Source organism: Leopardus geoffroyi, chromosome B3, assembly GCF_018350155.1.
Source record: "Leopardus geoffroyi isolate Oge1 chromosome B3, O.geoffroyi_Oge1_pat1.0, whole genome shotgun sequence".
Classification (NCBI taxonomy): Eukaryota; Metazoa; Chordata; class Mammalia; order Carnivora; family Felidae; genus Leopardus; species Leopardus geoffroyi.
The window spans coordinates 125,168,391-125,189,481 of NC_059337.1; the positions used below are offsets into that span (position 1 = coordinate 125,168,391).

The 21,091-nt window shown below is 38.0% G+C and overlaps 1 protein-coding gene across 11 annotated transcripts in view; it reads right to left on the bottom strand.

Moving 5' to 3' along the window:
• Positions 1-21,091, bottom strand: part of CEP128 (centrosomal protein 128) — a 398,658-nt gene that overhangs the window by 70,437 nt on the left and 307,130 nt on the right. For all 11 annotated transcript variants that reach the window (XM_045451751.1, XM_045451752.1, XM_045451750.1 and 8 more), the window contains one exon: positions 11,218-11,267. In XM_045451751.1, coding sequence (XP_045307707.1) covers positions 11,218-11,267 — 50 coding nt within the window. The remainder of the gene's footprint in view (positions 1-11,217; positions 11,268-21,091) is intronic.

A 21,091-nucleotide genomic window follows, 5' to 3' on the forward strand; every position in this document is an offset into this window, starting at 1 on the left:
GTTTCTTTTTTTTGTCCTTTATTCCTTTTATCCATCATTTTTATTCATTCCTTCCAATGTCTTTCCTTTGTTCTTCCCTCCTTCCCTCCCTTTCACTCATTTATTCATTTAATTAAGTCATCCATTCATTCACACTTATTGAGGCAGATACTTTGTTGGACATTGGGTGCACAGTTATCAACAAGGGAGATAAGGTCTCTCTGTCTTCATTGAGTTTATATTCGAAAGGAGTAGACTAAGAGATAAATAAAGAGGATACTCAAACACCATGATGGAGAGTGAGGGCAGAGATTTACTTTAGACAGTTTGCCCAGGTTAAATGTCCATGAAGAGGTGACATTTGAGCTGAAACTCAAAGGATGACAATGAGCCATCACTAAAAGAGCTAAGGGAAAGCATTACAGTGAGAGGAAATAGCAAATGCAAAGGTCCTGGGTTTGTTTAATTTCAGGAGTAACAGGGACACTGAATATTAAAATATCCTTTTAAATTAGCAGTATCATAAAACTCAACACTATTTATTACAAGCTTATTATGTGCTGACAGTATTTTTCATTTGACATTCCCCAAAACTCTCAATATGTCAACATTATTAATTTCATTCATTTTGAAAGTCAGAGAAGTAGACTCAAAGACATTAAATGTAGTGAATTCCACATTGTGGCTGAGCTTAGACTGCACATTAAGAAATACATATATGTGTATATTTATATATATTTGTCTATAAAGATGATACCTTTTTTTATTACCATGAGAACTATATTTTGTGTGTGGCAGAGGTTAGGTTTCATACTGGAGGAGTGTTCTAGAGCCTCTTTCTCAAAATTACACAGGCCAGAACAGCATTCCAGAACCCTAATTTTAACAGATGTCAGGTGGCAGTGTAACAAAACACATACTATATCACAATAAAATTTAATGTTCAAATAAAAACCATTATTTGCACACATTCTTACAGTTATTTACCATATCCTCAAAAGGGATTGTATTTTTGCCATATGCGTTTCTTACGTGAGTTGCAACTGCTTCTATTTCTAGGTGTGATATTAGGCCATTTGAAGACACACAGCCAATACCACTGGGGAAATATCAGAAAAAAGGGTAAAGAAAAGCAAAGATCTAAACTTAATTAGCTGTGATGCTGTACAGCTAAATGGCACCTCTATTGTGCTGGTCTCCCAATTCTTTCAGGTCTAGGCTGCAGGAGTTAGATTCATTACAGAGCTCATAAGTGGCCTCTGCTCCCCCACCCCTGTTTTACTGGTGACAAATTTATTAGTTCTTTCTAACAGTGAAATGAGAACTAGGGATTTCAATTACACCCAGAATGTAGTAAAGGCATGGAATCTCTTGTAGGTAATATTTTTCTATTCCATTTTATGAGCAAATATAGAAGTACTGTTAATAGACATTAAATGTTATTTATTAGCATGCTAATAAGCCTTCACACTTTTAAAAGTAAACATTAAACTTCTAACAAATTAAATTTAGAAGAGTAAGTGTAATGCAGATACTCTGGAAAAGGAATGCACTTCAGAATCAATTTTTAAAAACCCAAATCATCAGTGATTATGATAAAAAGACAAAGATATGAAGAGATGCTTATTACTCATTCTTTCAGCTCATTTTAGTTTTATCACTTTTTCCACAATTCAAAATTTATGCAAACGTTTTCAATGTTGCCTTTAATTTTTGCCAGAATATTTTGAACCTGGTTTAAAACTGAAATTGAAGAAGCCCAAGGAGGGCTTTAGTAACAACTTTCTTTGGTCTGTTTGTTTAAAGCATGATGAATAAGCAAAAAGGTGCAGAATGGAAAAAGAAAAATGACCCTTCTCCTTCCTAGAAGTGTTTGAGATTACTGGATTGCTCATAATCGTGCACCAGGAATTGAAAGTTTCCTCACATGCCAAGAGACAAACACACACACACACACACACAGACACACACACACACACACACACAGCCCAGTTGCCATGTATACATAAAGCTTAGAGCCTAAGGGTTTGTAAATAGTTTTAAAGTTAAATAGAAAAGCAGTAAGGAGTTTCACTAATATTAGTCCCCAGTATTATCTGATTTATTTAATGCATTTTGTACAAGTCATTTACCTTCTTATAGTCTTTTCTTAAGAAGCTAAGGGGTGAGTTAGTATTTTACCACACCAAATTCTTAATATATTTTTCAATGAATCATTCTCTTAGAAGAAAAAGATGGAAGAAATCCAAAGAAACAGAGGCCAAGAACCTAAACAAACAAACAAACAAACAAACAAAGTGTGGAGGTTGTGTTCTCCATAAGCTCTGGAGGCATTGAAACACAGTAGTACAGAAGACAGGCAGATTCTAGTGTAAGTACTAGCCCTGCCAACTACTGGCTGAGCAAGCCAGGGAAGTTCTTCATCTGTAAAATGAAAATAAAAGTATTTATCTTCTAGAAGTATCACAAGGAATCAATGACATACATTTAGAAGTTTCAGCAGTGTATGACACAAAAGTATTGTCTACCATTAATATCATTCATTAACAAGCCAGAGGGTCATTTTTTTCTTCTCTTTTGATGCACAGACCATCACCCTTTTGGATCGATTTAGCAAAACCTTGACAGGAACTAACACTTACTAAATCAGTATTCGTTAATAATTAAAACATAATATTAGTGAGTTTTCAAGATCCCAGTCTGGGGAAATCTTTTGCAATATTTCTTTACATTCTGGAGAATGTGCCAGAGATAAGGATGGGAGACAGCCCTACAAATGAGAACTATAGTTGCTTACAATGATCTTCTATTAATACTTAGAATCTCAGAGATTTGTTTTATTTTTAATTTTTTTAATGTTTATTCATTTTTTGATAGAGAGAGAATGTGAGCAGGGGAGGACAGAGAGAGAGACACAGAATCTGAAGCAGGTTCCAGGCTCTAAGCTGTCAACACATAGCCTGACGTGGGGCTCGAACTCATGAACTGTGAGATCATGACCTGAGCCGAAGTCAGATGCTTAACCAACTGAGCTACCCAGGCACCCCTAGAACCTCAGAGATTTCACAGTCAATGGAAATGGTTCCAACCAGAAATGTATTATTGCTAATCATTTGTTCCCAAATCTATTGCACACTATAGACATTCCTTAGAACACTGTTTTCACAACTGTCATTGTTATCAGGAGGCAGAAAAATGGAGTGTTAATGGCCTGAATATTTGTGTCCCCCCCAAATTTCACAGGTTGAAATCCTAATCCCAAATGTGTTATCAGGAGATGGGGCCCTAAGTAAGTGATCGGTCATGAGGGTAGAGCCCTCCTGAATGGGCTAGTACCCTTAAAAAAAGATTCCAGAGTGTACTGTCTCTGCTCCTATGACCCAGGAAGTGGCTGGATACTGAATCTGAATCTGCCAACATAACTACTGAACATAGACAGTCAAACTGCCTAGACCCTAGACTTCCTAGTCTCCAGAACTGTGAGAAATAAAGGTTTCTAGCTTAAGACACTCAGTCTACGGTAGTTTTGCTATAGCAGCTCAAATGGCAGACATACTATTATTTATCCAAAGTTTGAGGCCTATCCAGGGATGTGACTGAGGAGAATAAGTAGATGCACACATAAAAGAGACTGGTCCTGAAGTAATTACTTAAACTGTAACCCAAATGAAACTGCCACAAATTGTAAGGTGACAGTTGACTACTCCGGAAGCATGGCAAAAACTCCCAGACAAGCTCAACACTGCAAAAAAAAAAAAAGCATCGTGACAGGCTTAGATGTTTTTCATTTTTCATAAGAAAACATAAGCCGTTCTTCCATCAGCCGCAGTGTTCATGGAGCCCACAGTTCAGACTGTGACAAAGGCCCTAAGGGATATTTTCTGGAAGTGTTGCTTTTCATAGAGTCCACTGCAAAGGGGCTGGTATATGGAGACACATAAAATAAATTCCCCCCTTGTGGGAACAATTTATAAAATTTGTAACACTCAGTTGGCTCATTTTCTTTACCAAGTTTTTATAAAACTTTGTCACAGAGTAAAATTTGGGCACTTGAACTCAAAAATTACACTTTATATTTGCATTTTAAAAATGTTTCCAAAGGGCGTCTGTTTGTTTTTAGAGGCTTCTGTAGAAGCTTGACTCAAAGGAAGGAGGCTGCTGAATCCCAAACACTTGTGCTTTGCATCTCTTTGGATAAACAGAACGAGTCACACTTTCATATTTCTTTTATTCTCAAAGGCCATGGTCTATTAATCAACTTCCATACATTCAGACATAGAGTACTTCGCTTTCAGGGTATTCTATTTTCCAGTTTTACTGCTATAGATTCAGAATTAAAATTAAGTTGCGAATTTTAGGTAAAATAGAGTAATAAAATTTAGTGGTCATTAAAGTTTCAAGTAGAATATATTTTACTGAGCTTGGTTCCCTGTTCTCCTGAGGCCTCTTGACATAGTAAATGGAAGTGTGCAAATCTAATTGGCTGAGACCTTGCTTGACCCTAATACAGACTGCTAACGTTTCATCTCTGGTGAGACCTCATACCGAATTTAAGCTTGGTAAGCTTCTTTACCTTGAGCAAACAGATTTTAATGGGCCATTAAGCCACCTAGCCCTGAAAGTGGCAAGTGTTGCTCAATCCTCCAACCCCCATAATCAACCATGTTTTGCATGGTTTATGTCATTGGTTACAAACAGGTATGTTTTTTTAAATCATATATCACAAAAAGAAATACAGACATACAGTGATTTGCCTACATTCTTGCATCTTGGGAAGAATATGTAGGTGTGCATTACGTGCTGATTTCCAGAAGTATGGAAGTTGCATTTTAACTCTCATGAGTTGTCCTATGGAGGAGCAGGATACTGCATTTACCTTCTAGTTTAATAAAGACTTGAACAATCAATCATAATCTATCAATTTATTCAAATCGGGACTTCTAAAAATGTACCATAGAATCTTCTAAGCAAATTACAACTTCCAAGGAAATTTAAGAATTGCTTTAACCAATCCTTCAGTTCTTCTAGAGATTCAGTGTTAGAACACAGCATCCTACTTCACCCTTACTTTCCCTTCTAAATAAACTCAAGGACTCTTAGCAGCCCATCTCTGCATTTCTACCTGTAATCTCTAAAATCCCCAAATCACTATGTGGTTTGAAAGTACAGGCTGTGGGCATTCTACAGTCAGGAAGAAATGACTGACAGCAAAATCGTGGAAATTATCCAGTTGGTCTGTTGACTATCCCAGTTTATCACATGGTTGTTCACCAGGAGGATTGGCCATCTATGGGTACTACTCAGATATTAATGCACGATCCTGCCAGCCTCCGCCAGGGTGATTTATCTACCCATGTCAGCTTTTTGTCTTTGGTGTTTTTCTTGCCCAGTTTATTTCCAATGATGTATCTGCCAACTCTACACTGGAATTCTTTTGCATATTATAATTCCCCTATATTAATATTTATTAGACTTGTTCCAAAAGAACTAAGAAATTCAATTCTATTTTTTCCTCAAACACCATGTTGTCATAGGGTATTCCATAAGTAGCTGAAATGAAGTAATGGCTGAGGAAAAGATTATCTTCTCCTTCCACTCATTTCAAATGCTTTCCCTGAGCACTACTGGAGTGACAAAAACAAAATCAAACACCTGCCCCTCCACTCCTCCAAAGTTTCTAAAAATATAGATCAAATCCTTCAAATAGCAGGTTCCAGTTATTTTTAAAAGCTACCTGGGAAAGAAATTAAGTATAATTATGGGTCATCTGAAAAACAGCATGTCACAGTAATGCCATTTAATATCCTTCAAGGGCATCTGTAGCTTCTGGAATGTCTCAGAAAAAAAATATTACTGCAAAAAAAACCCCACAAACCCAATGCTTTTAATTAAATGAAGGATTTAATTTAAATTTCTAATGAAAATACTGATACTAAAGAAACTGTGTCTAGAAATATTTGTGACATTTATAGATCCTACAACTAGAAAGTTTCCTTCCTTTTTCCTCTTAAAAAATGATTGATGTTCATATTTGGCCCATATAATCAATTTCATTATCGCCACATTGTGACTTTTTTCACTGTTTCATTATATTTAGTAGCTATCCAAAGACACAACACTCTCTTTAGCATAATCTGACTAAAATCTTCATTTAAAATCATGATTGCCCATGGAGGGAGTGAGTAGAGTCAGAGAGAGGGAGAGGGTGGCTCTGGGAAGGCAAAGGGACATTTGTTACTTTATTCCATTATGCAGCACCATGTCTGGTGCACAGTAGGTACAAACAATAGTCAGTGTGTGGAATTAATATTTATAGAAGACCTGCAGGCACCAAGGTTTATGCATTTCTTATCCCAATTATTCCTCTCTAAGGTCCTTTTAAGTCAGTATTATTACTGTCCCCAATTTATAGACATGGATATTGCCTCAAAGTGAAGTGAAGATGGCTTAGTAAAAGAGGAAAGTGAATAGGAAAAATCATGTGGACAATCATCTGGTTTTATCTTATTTGACATAAAATGAGTTAGCATATGAGGCGGGCATATGCGTTTTGCAGATACTCTGTTTAGTGACTGTCTGTCCTAGGTAGCATTTTGAAGCTTTTTGTAACCAAGCAGGGTACTCCTTTGGTGTGATTTGCGCTCTAGGGTTCACAAAGCAAGAAAGTGATGAAAGGTGAGTCAGGTAGGTTGGTAGTTGACAAAAACGAAAACAAAAAACAATAGCAGCACCTACCATTCATTACCAGTCATCACAAGTAAGGTGGCAGTCACTGAATATTTTTCACCTAAATTGAGGGAAACGGATTACCTTTTGTGTCTATTTAAAACATTTCAGCTGATCTCAGAGAGGATTAAATAAAGGATTTGCTTGTTTCAATATACCTAAAACCCATATGCAAATAGGACTCTGATACCATACCACACATTTATGGTCAAAGACAATACTTTGTTTTTAAGAAGAGCAGCAAACAATGTAACTGCAAATGAATGCCACACACACACACAACGGAGCCAGACAATATTAAGCTCCAGTGAAGAATTCTGGTAATTACCAGCTGTATTTTAGAAATCACTGTTAAATATGTTTGTCTCCATTGTTTGTGATTCTTCTTAAGATTGAAAACACTCTTCTCTCTGCTGCCTGCCTCCCTCACCATTTTTTCCTTTTCTTTGCCCACTGTTTCTTGCTACTCGTGCCAAATTACTCACTTACTGACCTTTTGGTTCAATACTACATTCAAAGAGGGAGGGGAAACAGAGCAAGATAGAGAAAAGGAGGGAGAGTGAAATCAAGTGTGTGTGTGTGTGTGTGTGTGTGTGTGTGTGTGTACACAGGGATGCTAGAACTTAGGAGCACCCCCACCAAAAAAAAATTTTTTTTTAACAGAAAATGAACTCTAGGACAGGGATGGTTATTGTTTTTTAATGGGTAGAACTTACTGAGACCACAAATTGGTGCTAAATACGAGTCCAGCAATGTGGAATTCATTTGCTTACTAAGTAACAAAAATTCACTGAGTACCTACTATGGTGAGGCACTGTGCTAAATAGTAGATATTTGGGAACGTGAAAGAGGAGAGTGGCTCCACAGGTTTGAAAGGAAATTACCACTTATTGTATGGCAAATTTTAACTTTAAAATCTAAGCCCCTTATCCACGTAGATTCAAGAATTTAACAAGTATTTACCCAGTTTTATTGACTATTTCGCCCTTGAAATATTATTTGTCATGCTTCATGATACTATGCTCTTCTGGGATTATTTTCTCTATGTCTTAGACTGCTTTGCAGGATTTTCATCTTTAGCTTGAAACTTAAGAGTTAGTGTTCCCTATGGCTCTGGCCTAAGTTTTCATCTCTTTAATCTACATACTTCCCCTGGGGAGTTTTCATTGCTCCTATGACTTTTTTTTTTTTAAGTAAGCTCTATGCCTAATGTGGGGCTCAAACTCATGACCCTGAGATCAAGGTTGCATGCTCCACCGACTGAGTCAGCTAGGTGCCCCACTCCTAGGAATTTGAGTACCATCTACATGATATGGAGACCAATCTGACAACAACAAACTCTGCATGTTCAATTTTCGCCTTCTGAGCTCTAGCCTCAGGTATGAACCCTCCTCTTGACACTGCCACTTGGATGTTTCAAGGCCCCCAAAGTGAAAATATCAAAAAGTGAACTAATCAACTTCCGCTTCTTTCACTGACTAGCACAACCATCCGCAAAGTTGCCCAATCAAGAAACCTTGGAGTCATTCTTAACCCTTCCTTTTTATTTCCTGGCAACCAATCTCAAAGTTCCATGGAGTTTTAGATCTTAAAATATACTAGGAAACCACCCACTCCTCTTCATGCTCTCTGTTACCACCCAACCCAGGTCACTATCCTCTGTTGTCAAGATTCCCAGAAATGTCTGCTTAACTGGTCCCTCTGGTTTCAATCTTGAATATTCCCAATTATTTTGGACTTTACAACCAGTTAGTTACCTATTAAAAATTCAGACTTGATCATGTTGTTGTTTTGCTTCAAATTTTTAACTGGTTTCCCATATACCAAAGGTAAAATTATAACTCCTTTATGAGGTTCTTTAGACCTCTGTTTACCTTATCAACTACAGTTTTGCTTTTTCTCTCTCAATGCTACATTCTACCATACCAAACTTCTTTTACTTCCTCAAACATGAAATTGATGTTCTTTTACTTCCTTCACATTGCCTAAAACTCTTCCAATCTTCCCTCCAAACTTGCCAGAGCATTTAAATATTGGCTTCCTTTGGGAAACCTACTTGGTTTGCTACTCACCCTACCCACCTTCAACCCTCTACACGTCCACCTAACCTATCCTATCTCTACCAAAGACATGTGTTCTTATTATATGTTCCCACAGTGACTCATATCCCCTCTCATATCATTTTTAAATATTTTATTATACACCATTTATTATTATATAACAGATACTTTCCCAGGGCAGGAATGCACCCAGTAGAAGCAGCTTGCCTTTGTATCCCTAGCACTCAGTACAGTGTTACACAGAACTGGTGCTCAACAAGCATTTGTTCAATGAATATATGACACATCTTTTACTTGGAGAAAACTGGAAAGGGTATAGAGATAAACACCCCTCTATCCTTAAGGAGGATAACATTAAATACAGAATGTCTGTTATACATAATTATATGATGATAATGAGTAAATAAAACTGACTCCAATTTGGATACATGGGGATTTGTTAACATTGCAAATTGGAATTAAATATTTATCTCTCTCTTCTAGGATAATCTAATCCACACTAAATACTTCTGGAAGACAGTTTTATGATTTTATATTATAGATGAGAAAATAGGCACAGCAAAGTTAATTGAGTTACTCAAAGTTGCCCAGAAGCAGAACCACTATTAAAATTCAAAGCTGTCAATTTCTAATCCTTTGCTATTGTTGTTTTTGTTTTTGAAACTATTTTGCCTTTGACTCCCCAAAGTTCTGTGTGGTTGTAGGACTTCAGCCTAAATACTTTGTCTTCTCAAAAGTATCACCTGTGGTATTTCTATTTGAATACAGAAACTTAGGAATATAGGTCTTTTTGCTGAATTTTCCTCGTGTTAAAATGAAAGGTTTTCAGAGATGTGTCTCTGTACTCTTGTACATTCTCAGAGGTGTCAGTTTCTTTGTTCTTAATGGAGTGTTACTATCGGGCACTAATTACCACTGCAAAGTGCCAACATTGAACTTTCCTGCTGCTGGACATCATACTGGATACTCTACATCTATACATGTCCATTGTTAGTTGGCTGGTGCATTCTACTGCACTTGCTGGACATTTTGGTAGAAAATGCTACCAGTTCTTCATAAATATTTGAGCAGAAACTTAGGCTATTAAATTTAACAGGATAACCAGTTCCAGCATTTGTATTGTGAGAGACATAAACTTAAAAAGGTTTGTGCTGTCATTTCAAAAGGCCATGTATGTACTATGTACTCAATAAATAGGTTTCTATGTGCTATTGTGGGCAAATAAAATGTATAACCACAGAGCCTTAAAAAGACTTTATTACCTTCTCAATATATATATTTAGTATACATAGAAGCTTTGCTTTTCATAACTCTGATATTAATTTCTCAGAGATAGACAAGATGAGTATACACTTGAGATTTTTCCTAGCCCCAGACAGGACCAACCAGGGCTGTTTCTTTTCAACCTGACTATAGCTCAAGATGTTAAAAGAATTTAATCTGTACAGAATTGTGGCCAACACATGCCACTTTTTTTAAGTATATAGAACTACACTCTTCTTCATCATTTTTAGATTAATATAATTTTCTTTTAACAAATACACCATTAATTAGAAGAATCCCCAATTACAGAACATTCCCCTTGCTCTTTGGGCTTCATTTGACCCATCCTTCATTTGCCAGAAGCAAACATCTTTACCCCTAAGCATTCAAGCTAGCTCATTAAATCACTCTTCAGTCCCACCTTACAGCTTCCAGGCCCAGGAAGAACTCTAAATGTCCCAACTATTTACTGTTTTTAATCCCCAATGCGACATTAAGTGAATTGGTTCTGTCATGTGAATATAACTGATTATGTTTCCCCTAATAAAGACAGACTCTTGAGTTATCCATTTGCAAGTGAGCCCAATGTAAAAGGAAGAGAGAACTACTACTGTCAGATTCCAAGTTAACATCAATTGCTCATGCCATGGAACTGCCAATTAAAATTCTGGAGTAATCTTTCAAACATAGTTTTCCAGCCCGAGAACTGTGTATAAATCCATAGTGAATTAAGAGGCATAAAAGGTAAATCTTAAGCTCCATACATGTGTTAATATTCTCGGCTGGTCATTGGTAGATGACATTCATGGAGTCAGAACAGTCCTGACTTTCACTTGGAATGTGCCTTCCCTGAATTCATCCTCGTTTATCAGCCCTGTTCTGGGGGAAGTGACTTTGCAAAGATGTTGCTTTCATTTCTTAACGCTGCACCTCCCATTAAGCTCTACCAAGAAATAAAGGTTCCTTTCAAGAGTAGCACAGGGGCTGAGTTGGCTTCCTGTTTCAGGAGATTATAAATGTTCTCAAACACTTCTAAAAGGAAGCAAATTCCAACTTAGGCTTTAAAATTCAGACTTATTTTTCACTCCATTTGGCATTGTGGTCTGAATGTGATAACAATAAAGCCTAACAGAATAAAACAAATGTTTTTATCCCAAAGATACCTGACCTATGGGAGAATTTACTTTACCTGCAGAGATTCCATTTCTTCATCTTTTCTGTGGGTCTCCTCCAGGAGATCTGTAAGAAAGTAAAATACCCATCAGGATAATGTGAAAATGAGCTACCTCTTACTATCAAACCCAATTCAGTCAATAGCTTGTATAAACTGTTGCCTGGAAAGAGAATTTTGTGTTTAAGTGTGAAAAGGAATGTAAAAGAAATGCCCTCTGATCCCAACTGATAGGATGGGGCAGAGCTCTGGACTCTACCAATCCTAAGCTAGCTGAGAAGCCCTGGGAGGTCTTGACTCTGATGGAGATACCAGAGAATAAAACTGACTAAATTACAAATCCAAAATCATATCAATATTTTAGGAATTTGGCCCAGTGCTTATATAACTCCAAAGTAATACAACATTTTCTTTAAAAAAAAACAACTTTTTTTAAATGAAAAATGAGAAACAAACTATTTGCTCTTAAAATAAGCTTCCAAGCCAAGTTCCACCTCCAGAGTCAATTTTTATAACCAAATTAAAACATCTTAGAATAATGGGTGTTATTAATGGAAGCAGAACACTACCTTAGCTGTAAAGTCATATTAATTATCATCTCACACTGAGAAGGTGGGAAGCATTGAAGCTACATCTGACCAAGAGCTTGGCATCATCTCAGAGAAATTAGTGGCTGGAAGGGAGGGTAGTCAACTGAAGAGAGTTCTGTCTAAATGCATGTATACAGCTATGGTATCTCAGTGCCCCACATTAATTTACAAACTTGCTATAAAGGAAAATATATTTGGCAAGCAGAATTTTCTGCCTGCAGCTTTACCACCCTGTGCTATGATCTTATTAGATCTCACAAACCTAAAGAGGGCTGGGTTGAGTCAGAAGTTGGATGAAAACAGGCAAGAAACACCTACAGCAGTGCACATTAATATTAGCATTTGCCTTGCTCTATGATTGATATTGCTCACCAAGAGGCTATGCTGCACAAAAGGAAACTATAACTTACAGAAATTCAATATATATCCCAGAAAGGCAAATGCAAATGTTTTTTACCAAGTGCTACACTACATACAGCAGGAAGCAATACTATAATAGCGAGTAAGTAGCCAAGTCATACTGGTATAGGTCATAGCTGAACAGGCTGAAACTTCAGGAAACCTGGTAGATGATATAACTGATGATGAGACTGGATGGCTAATTCAGCTACAGAGGAATTGCAAACAATCCCCTCAAGACACAATGCACTGGGATTCAGGGTAACAGGTAATTTTTGCTCTGAATCCCACAGAAGAGTTAACTTTGGCTCCTAAACCTTCCATAATCAGAGTTACATCAAAAAAGTGAGAGGAGAAAGTCCATGCATTAGGCTGTACTTTTAAGGGGGTTTTTGGTAGGCTTATCAGGTTCTTTAACAATACAGAAACCAACTTAGAGTGTGGTAGATGGTTTAAGTGCCTTCGAAAATTCCTCATTCTGAATCCTTACTCATTCGCATTGTGACAATGCAGCTACTACCATCAAGAGGTCACGTGCATCTACTTTCTACATCTCACATCTGGGCTGGCTTCCTGACTTGATTTGCTAAGGAGAATACAGCAGAAGCATCTCTGTGCCAATCTGTACTGGCAGTTCAAGAGGCCTTGCAGATTTTCATTTTTCTACTTGGAACTCTACGAACAAGCCCAGGACAGCCTGCTAAATAACAAGAGCCCAGGACTCTTCCCACCTAAGACACCCTGCAGGTTGCCTTAACTGGCAGCTAGCAAATGCCCAGAAGCATAGCTGTTCATCTGGCCTGAAGATGACCACAGAGGACTCAGAAGGGGATCCCAGTGGAGACCAGACAAACTGCCCAGCTGAGTCCAGGGCCAAGTCCAATTCACAGAATCCAGACCTAAAGAATGGAATTGGGGGATGGTTTGGTACCCAGCACTTGCTAACTTACAGCAACCAGTTGTTAACTGTACAGGAAGCTTTCAGATTTATTAGAAGTATATAAGAGTAATTAATAGATACCTGGGAGAAAGGATCTTGACTCTGCAGAGAATAACAACTGGTCTTGAAGGCTAGGGATGTAAGTAGCATGGACTAATGGGCATTTTATCCTGGGTGTCTCTAATCTTTGTGTCACTCCACTCCAAATTCCATGAAGAGAGGAGCTAATGAGACTTGCTCATATCTCTTGACTACTGTTTGGCTAGGGGAAAGGATGGAGCACCTTCACTGATAATCCCAGGAAGACGAGGAACAGGAAGGATAGTTTCTACATACAAGATTAGAAGGTTCTCTAAGTTAGGCCCCTTGTAATGAATTATACTGTTAAATGGGACATTGGACCTGGAGTGGTGGACAGTAGGGTTCATCAACCAATCAAAGAAAACTGATCTCATTCCACCAGAGTCAGCTTGGTACAGCAAACACCAAACAGCTAAAACTTACTGGATAATTAATGGGTATTGGATCTCCTATAGAGTCAAGCTCAACTCACAGATTTGATAAAATTATAAATGCAAAGAAGCTCCATCACCCTCAGAACTTCATAGTATTATTGCAACTTCAAAATTATGTTCTCTATTTTCTCCAAATGCATAGAGATCAAGCTGCTTTCCAGCAAAGCTAATACCATTGCAACCCTTGATTTTGGACAATTGAACAAAAACGACTACAGAGATTACTACAATTGGCATTTAAAATATATAACTCCTGGGGTGCCTGGGTAGTTCAGTCGGTTAAACATCCAACTTCGGCTCAGGTCATAATCTCACAGTTCGAGTTTGAGCCCCACAGCAGGCTTCTCTGCTGTCAGCACAGAGCCTGCTTTGGTTCCTCTGTCCCCCCTCCCTCCCGCCCTCCCCCCTCTGGTTCTTTCTCTCTCTAAATAAATAAATAAACTCAAATAAACTAAACTAAACTAAACTAAACTAAAATAAAATATAGAACTCCTAGAGGTGCCTGCTTGGCTCAGTTGGTTAAGCGTCTGAGTTCGGCTCAGGTCATGATCCCATGGTTTGTAAGTTCAAGCCCTGCACTGGGCTCTGTTCTGATGGTGTGGCACCTCCTTAGGATTCTGTTTCTCCCCCTCTCTCTCTGCTCCTCCCCCACTCGTACTTTCTCCCTCTCTTGAAATAAATAAATTAAAAAAATTTTTTTTTAAATAAAAATATAGAACTCCTGGGCTTTGGGGAATGATGGCAGAGTAGGAGAACCCTAAGCTCACCTCATCCTATGGAAACAACTAGGTAATACCCACATCAGTGTAAATAATCCAGGAAATGATTCAAAGACTGGCAGAATGGACGCTTCACAGCTAAACATAGAGAAGAGGCCACATGGAAGAGGGTAGGAAGGGCAGAGATAGACTGGGAGCTAAACAGGCCTCAGACTATCCTCAGGAGGCAGGGACACAGTGTGCACAGAGAGGGGAAAGAAACAGACCCTCAGACCAGGCGCCCAGGCCTGGGGAACCTGCACAGGGAAGAGGAATTCCTGTAACATTTGACTTTGCAAACTAGAGGGGCACAATTTCGGGAGTTCAGTCAGTGGTACGGTCAGTGGCACTTAATACCTGGAACCTGAAAAATAACCAGGCTGGACTCTGGGATAGCCTGGAGGGTGAGAGGAAACTGAGTCTCCACCCTTAAAGAGACAGTAAAACAAAGAGCCTTGCAAAGATATAGCATAAAAGCAATAGTTTGAAAAATGCCTGAGTATGAAATGAAAAATCTCAGAGTATATACTGGACAGGCAGGGATCGTTAGGGCACTTCTCAAAGAATAAAAGAGCTAGGGGGTACCATTTCCCTCTCCCTTGCCCCCAGCCTAGACACACAGATACCTGTGGGAACCAGCAAGGCACCAACACTTGTTATCTAACTTGCTAACAGCATGTCTTGCCACAGCGTCGTCCTCTATATGTGCCCCCTCCAGCTAGGCGTCAACTCAAGCCCAAAGTGGCCCCAGGATGGACCACTAACAACAAAGGGAACAAACCCTGCCAAGGACAGGCAAAAATGAATAGAGTTTCTCTCCTGAAGCCACAAGTTTATATTAGCCTGGTGCTTCCAAGGCTGTACTTTGTACTATGCTTAAAGGAACCTGTAAAACAGCAAAGCTGGTAAAGAAGAAAATAGAGCCAAGAGACAAAGAGTTGGCTGAGGACCAGATCCACCCTTGCCTGAAGCCCACAAAACTCCCGAACTTCTAGCTCTCTCTCCCTCCAACTCTCTGTTTCCCTTCTTTTTCCTTTCTTCTTTCCTTCCTTCCGTCCTTTCTTCCATCTTTCTCTTCCCTCCCTCCCTTCCTTTCCTTCATTTTACTTATACTTAAATTAGGTTTAGTTGGATTGCCATCAGTTTTAAAAGTCTCTGGTTGTATGGCTGTACTGAACTTTTTTATCTTTATTCAGAAACTTGGAGAACTCGAAATTGGCAAGAATGTTCTGTTATACAGGGAAGCATTTCATCCTACAATAAATACAGAGAAGGCAAATGATTTGCCCAAGATTACCTAGTTAGTGCTAAAGCCACAGCTAGCACTTTGCTCTCTAATCTTCTTGCTGTATATATCATATCGTGCTCTCATTTGTACCACTCAGGGCTTAATTGTACCTTTCTTCATACTGTTATTTTAAAAATTGCACATGTTCCTACTCCTCTGATTTCCTTTAGGAGTTCTCTGATGTCAACAATCAGGGCTCCGATGTCTTCATATCCATATCCTCCCTAACTACTGCCTCTCTACGGTTGCTATTTAACTTGGATCCCCAAAATTGTCTTCTCCACCAACATCACTGCTCTGTGCAATTGCTCACTTGTTAGTTCCTTTGTTCAAGTACATGCCTTTGGGATGATGAATGGGGTTATTAACCTGTGACGAGAAAATATGGCCAGTGGGCCCTGCTGAGAAGCAACTACTCTGCAGCAACCACAAGATGAGACAATGTAGGTGAGACCTCTGGACGGCTGACGTGACATAAGGCTGTGACAACAGAGTGTGACTAGTGCACCCCTCGTTAGAACAAGCAATCTTGCTGTTGTTTGCTCTTACCAGCTTTAGAACGAATGATCAGAGCATGCTCTGCTCCCTTGCTCACTGGCATGTTCATGTGTTGCTTTATTATTCTCTGGTCTGCTGTTCAATACAAACAGCAATTCAACTGCAATGCAAATTGCTGTGGCTAAATGTGCTTCCATCAACATTAGTTAATGAAAGATTTTTTTTGGTGAAAAGGGCAGAGCAGTCCTGTGTGTTTTCCTTGGACTGGCTCCAACTCTTTAAATGAGCTGATACTAACTCATTATGACATATGGTCATGTGGGAGGGAATCCCATTTAAAAAAGCAGGACATCAGTGGATGAGAAGTGGAGAATCTGGGTGTGTTGTGTTGTTTTGTTTCACTTTGCATTTCTCTGGCACATTCAGGGTAATATATCATGACGATGTTTTTGGCTAAGACAGTCTTGTACTACTTCCTTCAGTTTTTGCAACTAGTGGTCTGGCTGTTTAAGAAGGTTTGACACATTTTTATATTGATTCTGGTTCCTAGTAGCCAAGGGAGCAGATAGGTTGTTTGCTTGTTTATTTGCTTTTAAAAGGAGGATCATGTCCAGCTGTACCTGAGCAACAAATCTATCTAGCAACTTGACCCTTCATAGAAAGATTGGAGATTAAGTTTAGAAAGGAGTAGATTTTCCCTTTCGTCTTTACTGTAAAATATCTCCTCATATTATAACCCCACTCAGCTGGTAATACAGAAAAAGTTGTAGAAACAAGGGCTTCAGATACAGCAACATTTATAACAGCAGCACTGGACAGAGTAGCACTGGTAGCAGAGTATGGCGAATTAATGATAGCAGAGAAAAGCATTTAGCTTCTGGGTTCTATATCTCACTTAGTAATCAATGCTCCTCTTCAGGATTACTCTGTGTCCTGACATTTGCCTAAAACAATAGATAATGTAAATTCTCAATGAACGTAAGCTCTTTAAAAAGTAAATCTATGTCATTCATCTTTGTGGGTGGCAGTTGTGGCATAATAAAATTAATCAAATAAAAGAGCACACGACAACCCTTCAGAGGTCATAAATGATGGACCTAGCCTCCCACAGTTGTATACTGGATACTCAAGATGCCAGCAACGGGCTAAAGTCAATGCCCAATTTCTCTGTTTCTTTTTTGGCCCCCTGGTTATTGGAATCATTAATACTTTAGGGACAGAAAGGACCATCAAAATAACCTAATCCCAGGGTTTTCATCCTTTTTTAAAAACAAGTAGAGGTGCACCTGGGTGGTTCAGTCGGTTAAGCGTCCGACTTCGGCTCAGGTCACAATCTCACGGTTTGTGGGTTCAAGCCCTGTGTTGGGTTGTGTGCTGACAGCTCAGAGCCTGGAGACTGCTTTGGATTCCGTGTCTCCCTCTCTCTCTGTCCCTGTCCCACTTGTGCTCTGTCTCTGTCTCTCAAAAATAAACGTTAAAAAAAAAACACAGAAAGTTTAAAAAACATTAAAAAAATGAAACAAGTAGAATTCTGTCTTACAAATGAAATCACATACACTTTCCAGTGTATATTATAAATAAAGGCAGTAATTTAAAAGCTGAAGGAAGCTTCTCAGGTGAAAGCAGAAGGGAGGACCTAGGGGCCAGCCTATTGGGACTTCATTTCTATCTTGGGATCAACGCCTGTGATGCCATGGTGGAGCTATCATAAAGCTCCAAATTATGCTGATTGAAAACCACTGATCTAATCCAATCTCCTCGCATTTTATAGCTGAGGACTGAGTTCCCAAAGAGCAAAAGTCTCTGTCAATGTCACACAGCTAGTGAACAGAAATGCATGAACCTGAGCCCAGAGCTTCTAAACTGGACCAGGGTCCAATACTTTTTCCTGCATACAAGTGACTGGTATCCTTTGCCTTTCAAGATGTATTGGACAATAGTATTGGACATACTATTCCAAACTCTGTCATAAATGCTTACACATTTTCAAATGCTTTCCCAAACTTAAAGGGAACTTTGTGAAACCAAATTGTGTAACAACAATTTGTGAGAAGACCTATAGTTAATTGCTGTCCAAAATGAAATTCCTCAACCCTGGGAGATGACATTAAAAGATGTGGCTTTGATGGAAAGCAAATACTTAAAACATTGGAAAAGGCAGTTGTTTTTGGCAATATGTGCTCAACACACAACATACAGAATATCTCACAAAATAAAACAACAACAAATCTGTTTAAATGAACGGCTGACAGCTGAATAGTTCCTCCACTTAATGATATAATATTTATCAGCAAATGTTTTTCTATTCTATCACACTAATATATGTAAATGGGATAAATGGATAATAATATAACTTTACATTAACCAAAATATCTCAAAAATAATCAAATGTGTTGTTTTTAAATTAATATATGTAAAACACTTAGTAAGAATTATATGTTAGCTGTTATTATTTTAAAAATTACCCTTCAGTATGCCTGTTAAAATCAGGAATATGTGTGAAAATATAATCAGATGCATTTTAAAACAAATAAGCAAAAAAAAAAAAAAAAAAAGCCTTCACGTGTACTGCTTTTAGACTCCATCTATGATTGGTAGCTACATTACTGAGAACTCTGCCTTATCTACTGCCACCCACTGGTACATATCTGGATATACCACAATGAGTTAAGAGTTTTCTCATCAGGACTGACCACAGAAAACACACAGATTAAAATGAAGAACAACATTCAAAAAGTATGGCTAGCCTCTGTGGTTTGTCTCAGACGCTGAAACAACATACTGGTCTACAGATGGAGCCCAAATAGTCCAATAAATGAAAGGTTTACAATCCACTGTCTGTCTTGGGTATGTGGTAAAACATCCAAATACAGGTACTCATGTTTTATTTGATGCCAATTCATTGCTGGTAAAACTTTCCATCTTGACAACTTTAGAGATTTTAAAACCTCTTCTCCACAAAACTGCTACCCTACAGAAAACAACACAACAATCTACCCCATTCCATCTCAGTCTTGGCCCTGGCTTGGAGAACCACCACGATATAGAACAAAAAATTCTGACTCAGCCAACAAATAAGATTCTTATCATTTTTTATTAGCAACACAAGCAGAGAAAGTAAAAACATACACATTAATCCAAAAGTCACTGTTCTAAATTGGTTTCAGGGCTGTCTTGGTCAATGGAATTAATGTGACAATGAATAAGATGAGCAAGAGAAGTTTATAATCTACTGTAAACGCCACTTCAACAATAAATTTCATATGCTCAAACCTAGGCATAAAATCATACTTCTTTTTACATACACTATCTCTAAAGTGTGTCCACCTAATAGAAAGTTTGGTTTTTATTTAAATTCCATGGGTAGGAAGGCAGTTTATTTTAGGCCCTATTCTGATTCTATGCTTATAAGTGAGTACGTATTTCTTGGGCCCATAGAAATCCTAGGTATTTGACTTATTCTTCAATAATCGATTTATGGAAGATACAAAAGTTTGTGCTGGTGTCTTGATGCACCTACTACTAAACCACATTCAGATTCCTAGGCATTTCAGACTCCTGGGTCTACCCTACATCTATGCTAAATACATTACAGACAAAGTTATGAAAAACGAATATGAAGAACAAATCTTGAAAGCAGTGAGAGAGAAACAATAAATTGGTTATAGGGGCAAAACAATTAGAATGCTAGTGAAACAGAAATTAAAATAATCTGTTGTCAGCAGACCAACACTAAAACATTGGTTGTGGAAAGTTCTCTAAGAAAAGAGAAGAAATGATTAAAAAAGAAAGAATCTTAGAAGTTCAGGAAGAAAGAAAGAACACAGTAATAAAAAATATGCATAAATCCAATAGATTTTCCTTCTCCTATTGAGTTTTAAAATTATGTTTGGTGGCACCTAGGTGATTCAGTAGATTGAGCGTTGGACTCTTGATTTCTGCTCAGGTCATGATCTCACAGTTTGTGGGTTTGAGCCTGACATTGGGCTCTGCTGACAGTACAGAAACTCCTTGGGATTTCTTTCTCTCCCTCTCTGCCCTTCCCCTGTTCTCTCTCTCTCTCTCAAAAAGTAAATAAAAATTAAATAAAAAAATAAATAAAATTATGTTTGATGTTAAGACAAAAAAATTTGAATGCTATCTGACATGGTTCTAAATGCATAGAGGAAATATTTATAGTACATACATATATATATATATATATATATATATATATATATATATATATATATATATGTATTCACACACACACACACACACACACACACATATACATTTTAATTTTTTTAAGTAGGCTCCACATCCAACATGGGAGCTTGAACTTACGACCCTGAGATCAAGAGTCTCATGCTATACTGACTGGGCCAGCCAGGGCAAAAGAACATGAAGAAAGAAATTTTCTACACTTTAAACTGGTAAAATACAATACTAGTAGACTGTGATAACTGTGTATATACAATGTAATGCTTACAGCAACAACCAAAAGAGTTACACAGAGATGAACTCAAAAACACAACTGATAAAATGGAATTAAAAAAAAAAAAAACAAAAAACAAAAAAAAATGCTCAAAAAAACCCACAGTAAAGGTGGGGTTAATAAAAGCAGAGAAATAAAAAACACAAAAAATAAACAAAAATGGCAGACTTAACTTCTAACATATCAATGATTACATTATATGAAAATTGTCTAAATATACCAATTAAAAAAATAGAAATTGCCAGATTGGATTAATGACCTCTCTGTCATTAATCCATGACATGATCCAGGGTGCCTCGTTGACTCAGATCAGTTTCAGACTCTTGATTTTGGCTCAAGTCATGATCTCATGGTTCATAGGATTGAGCCCCATGTCAGCACAGAGCCTGCATGGGATACTCTCTCTCTTCCTCTCTCTCTCCCCCAC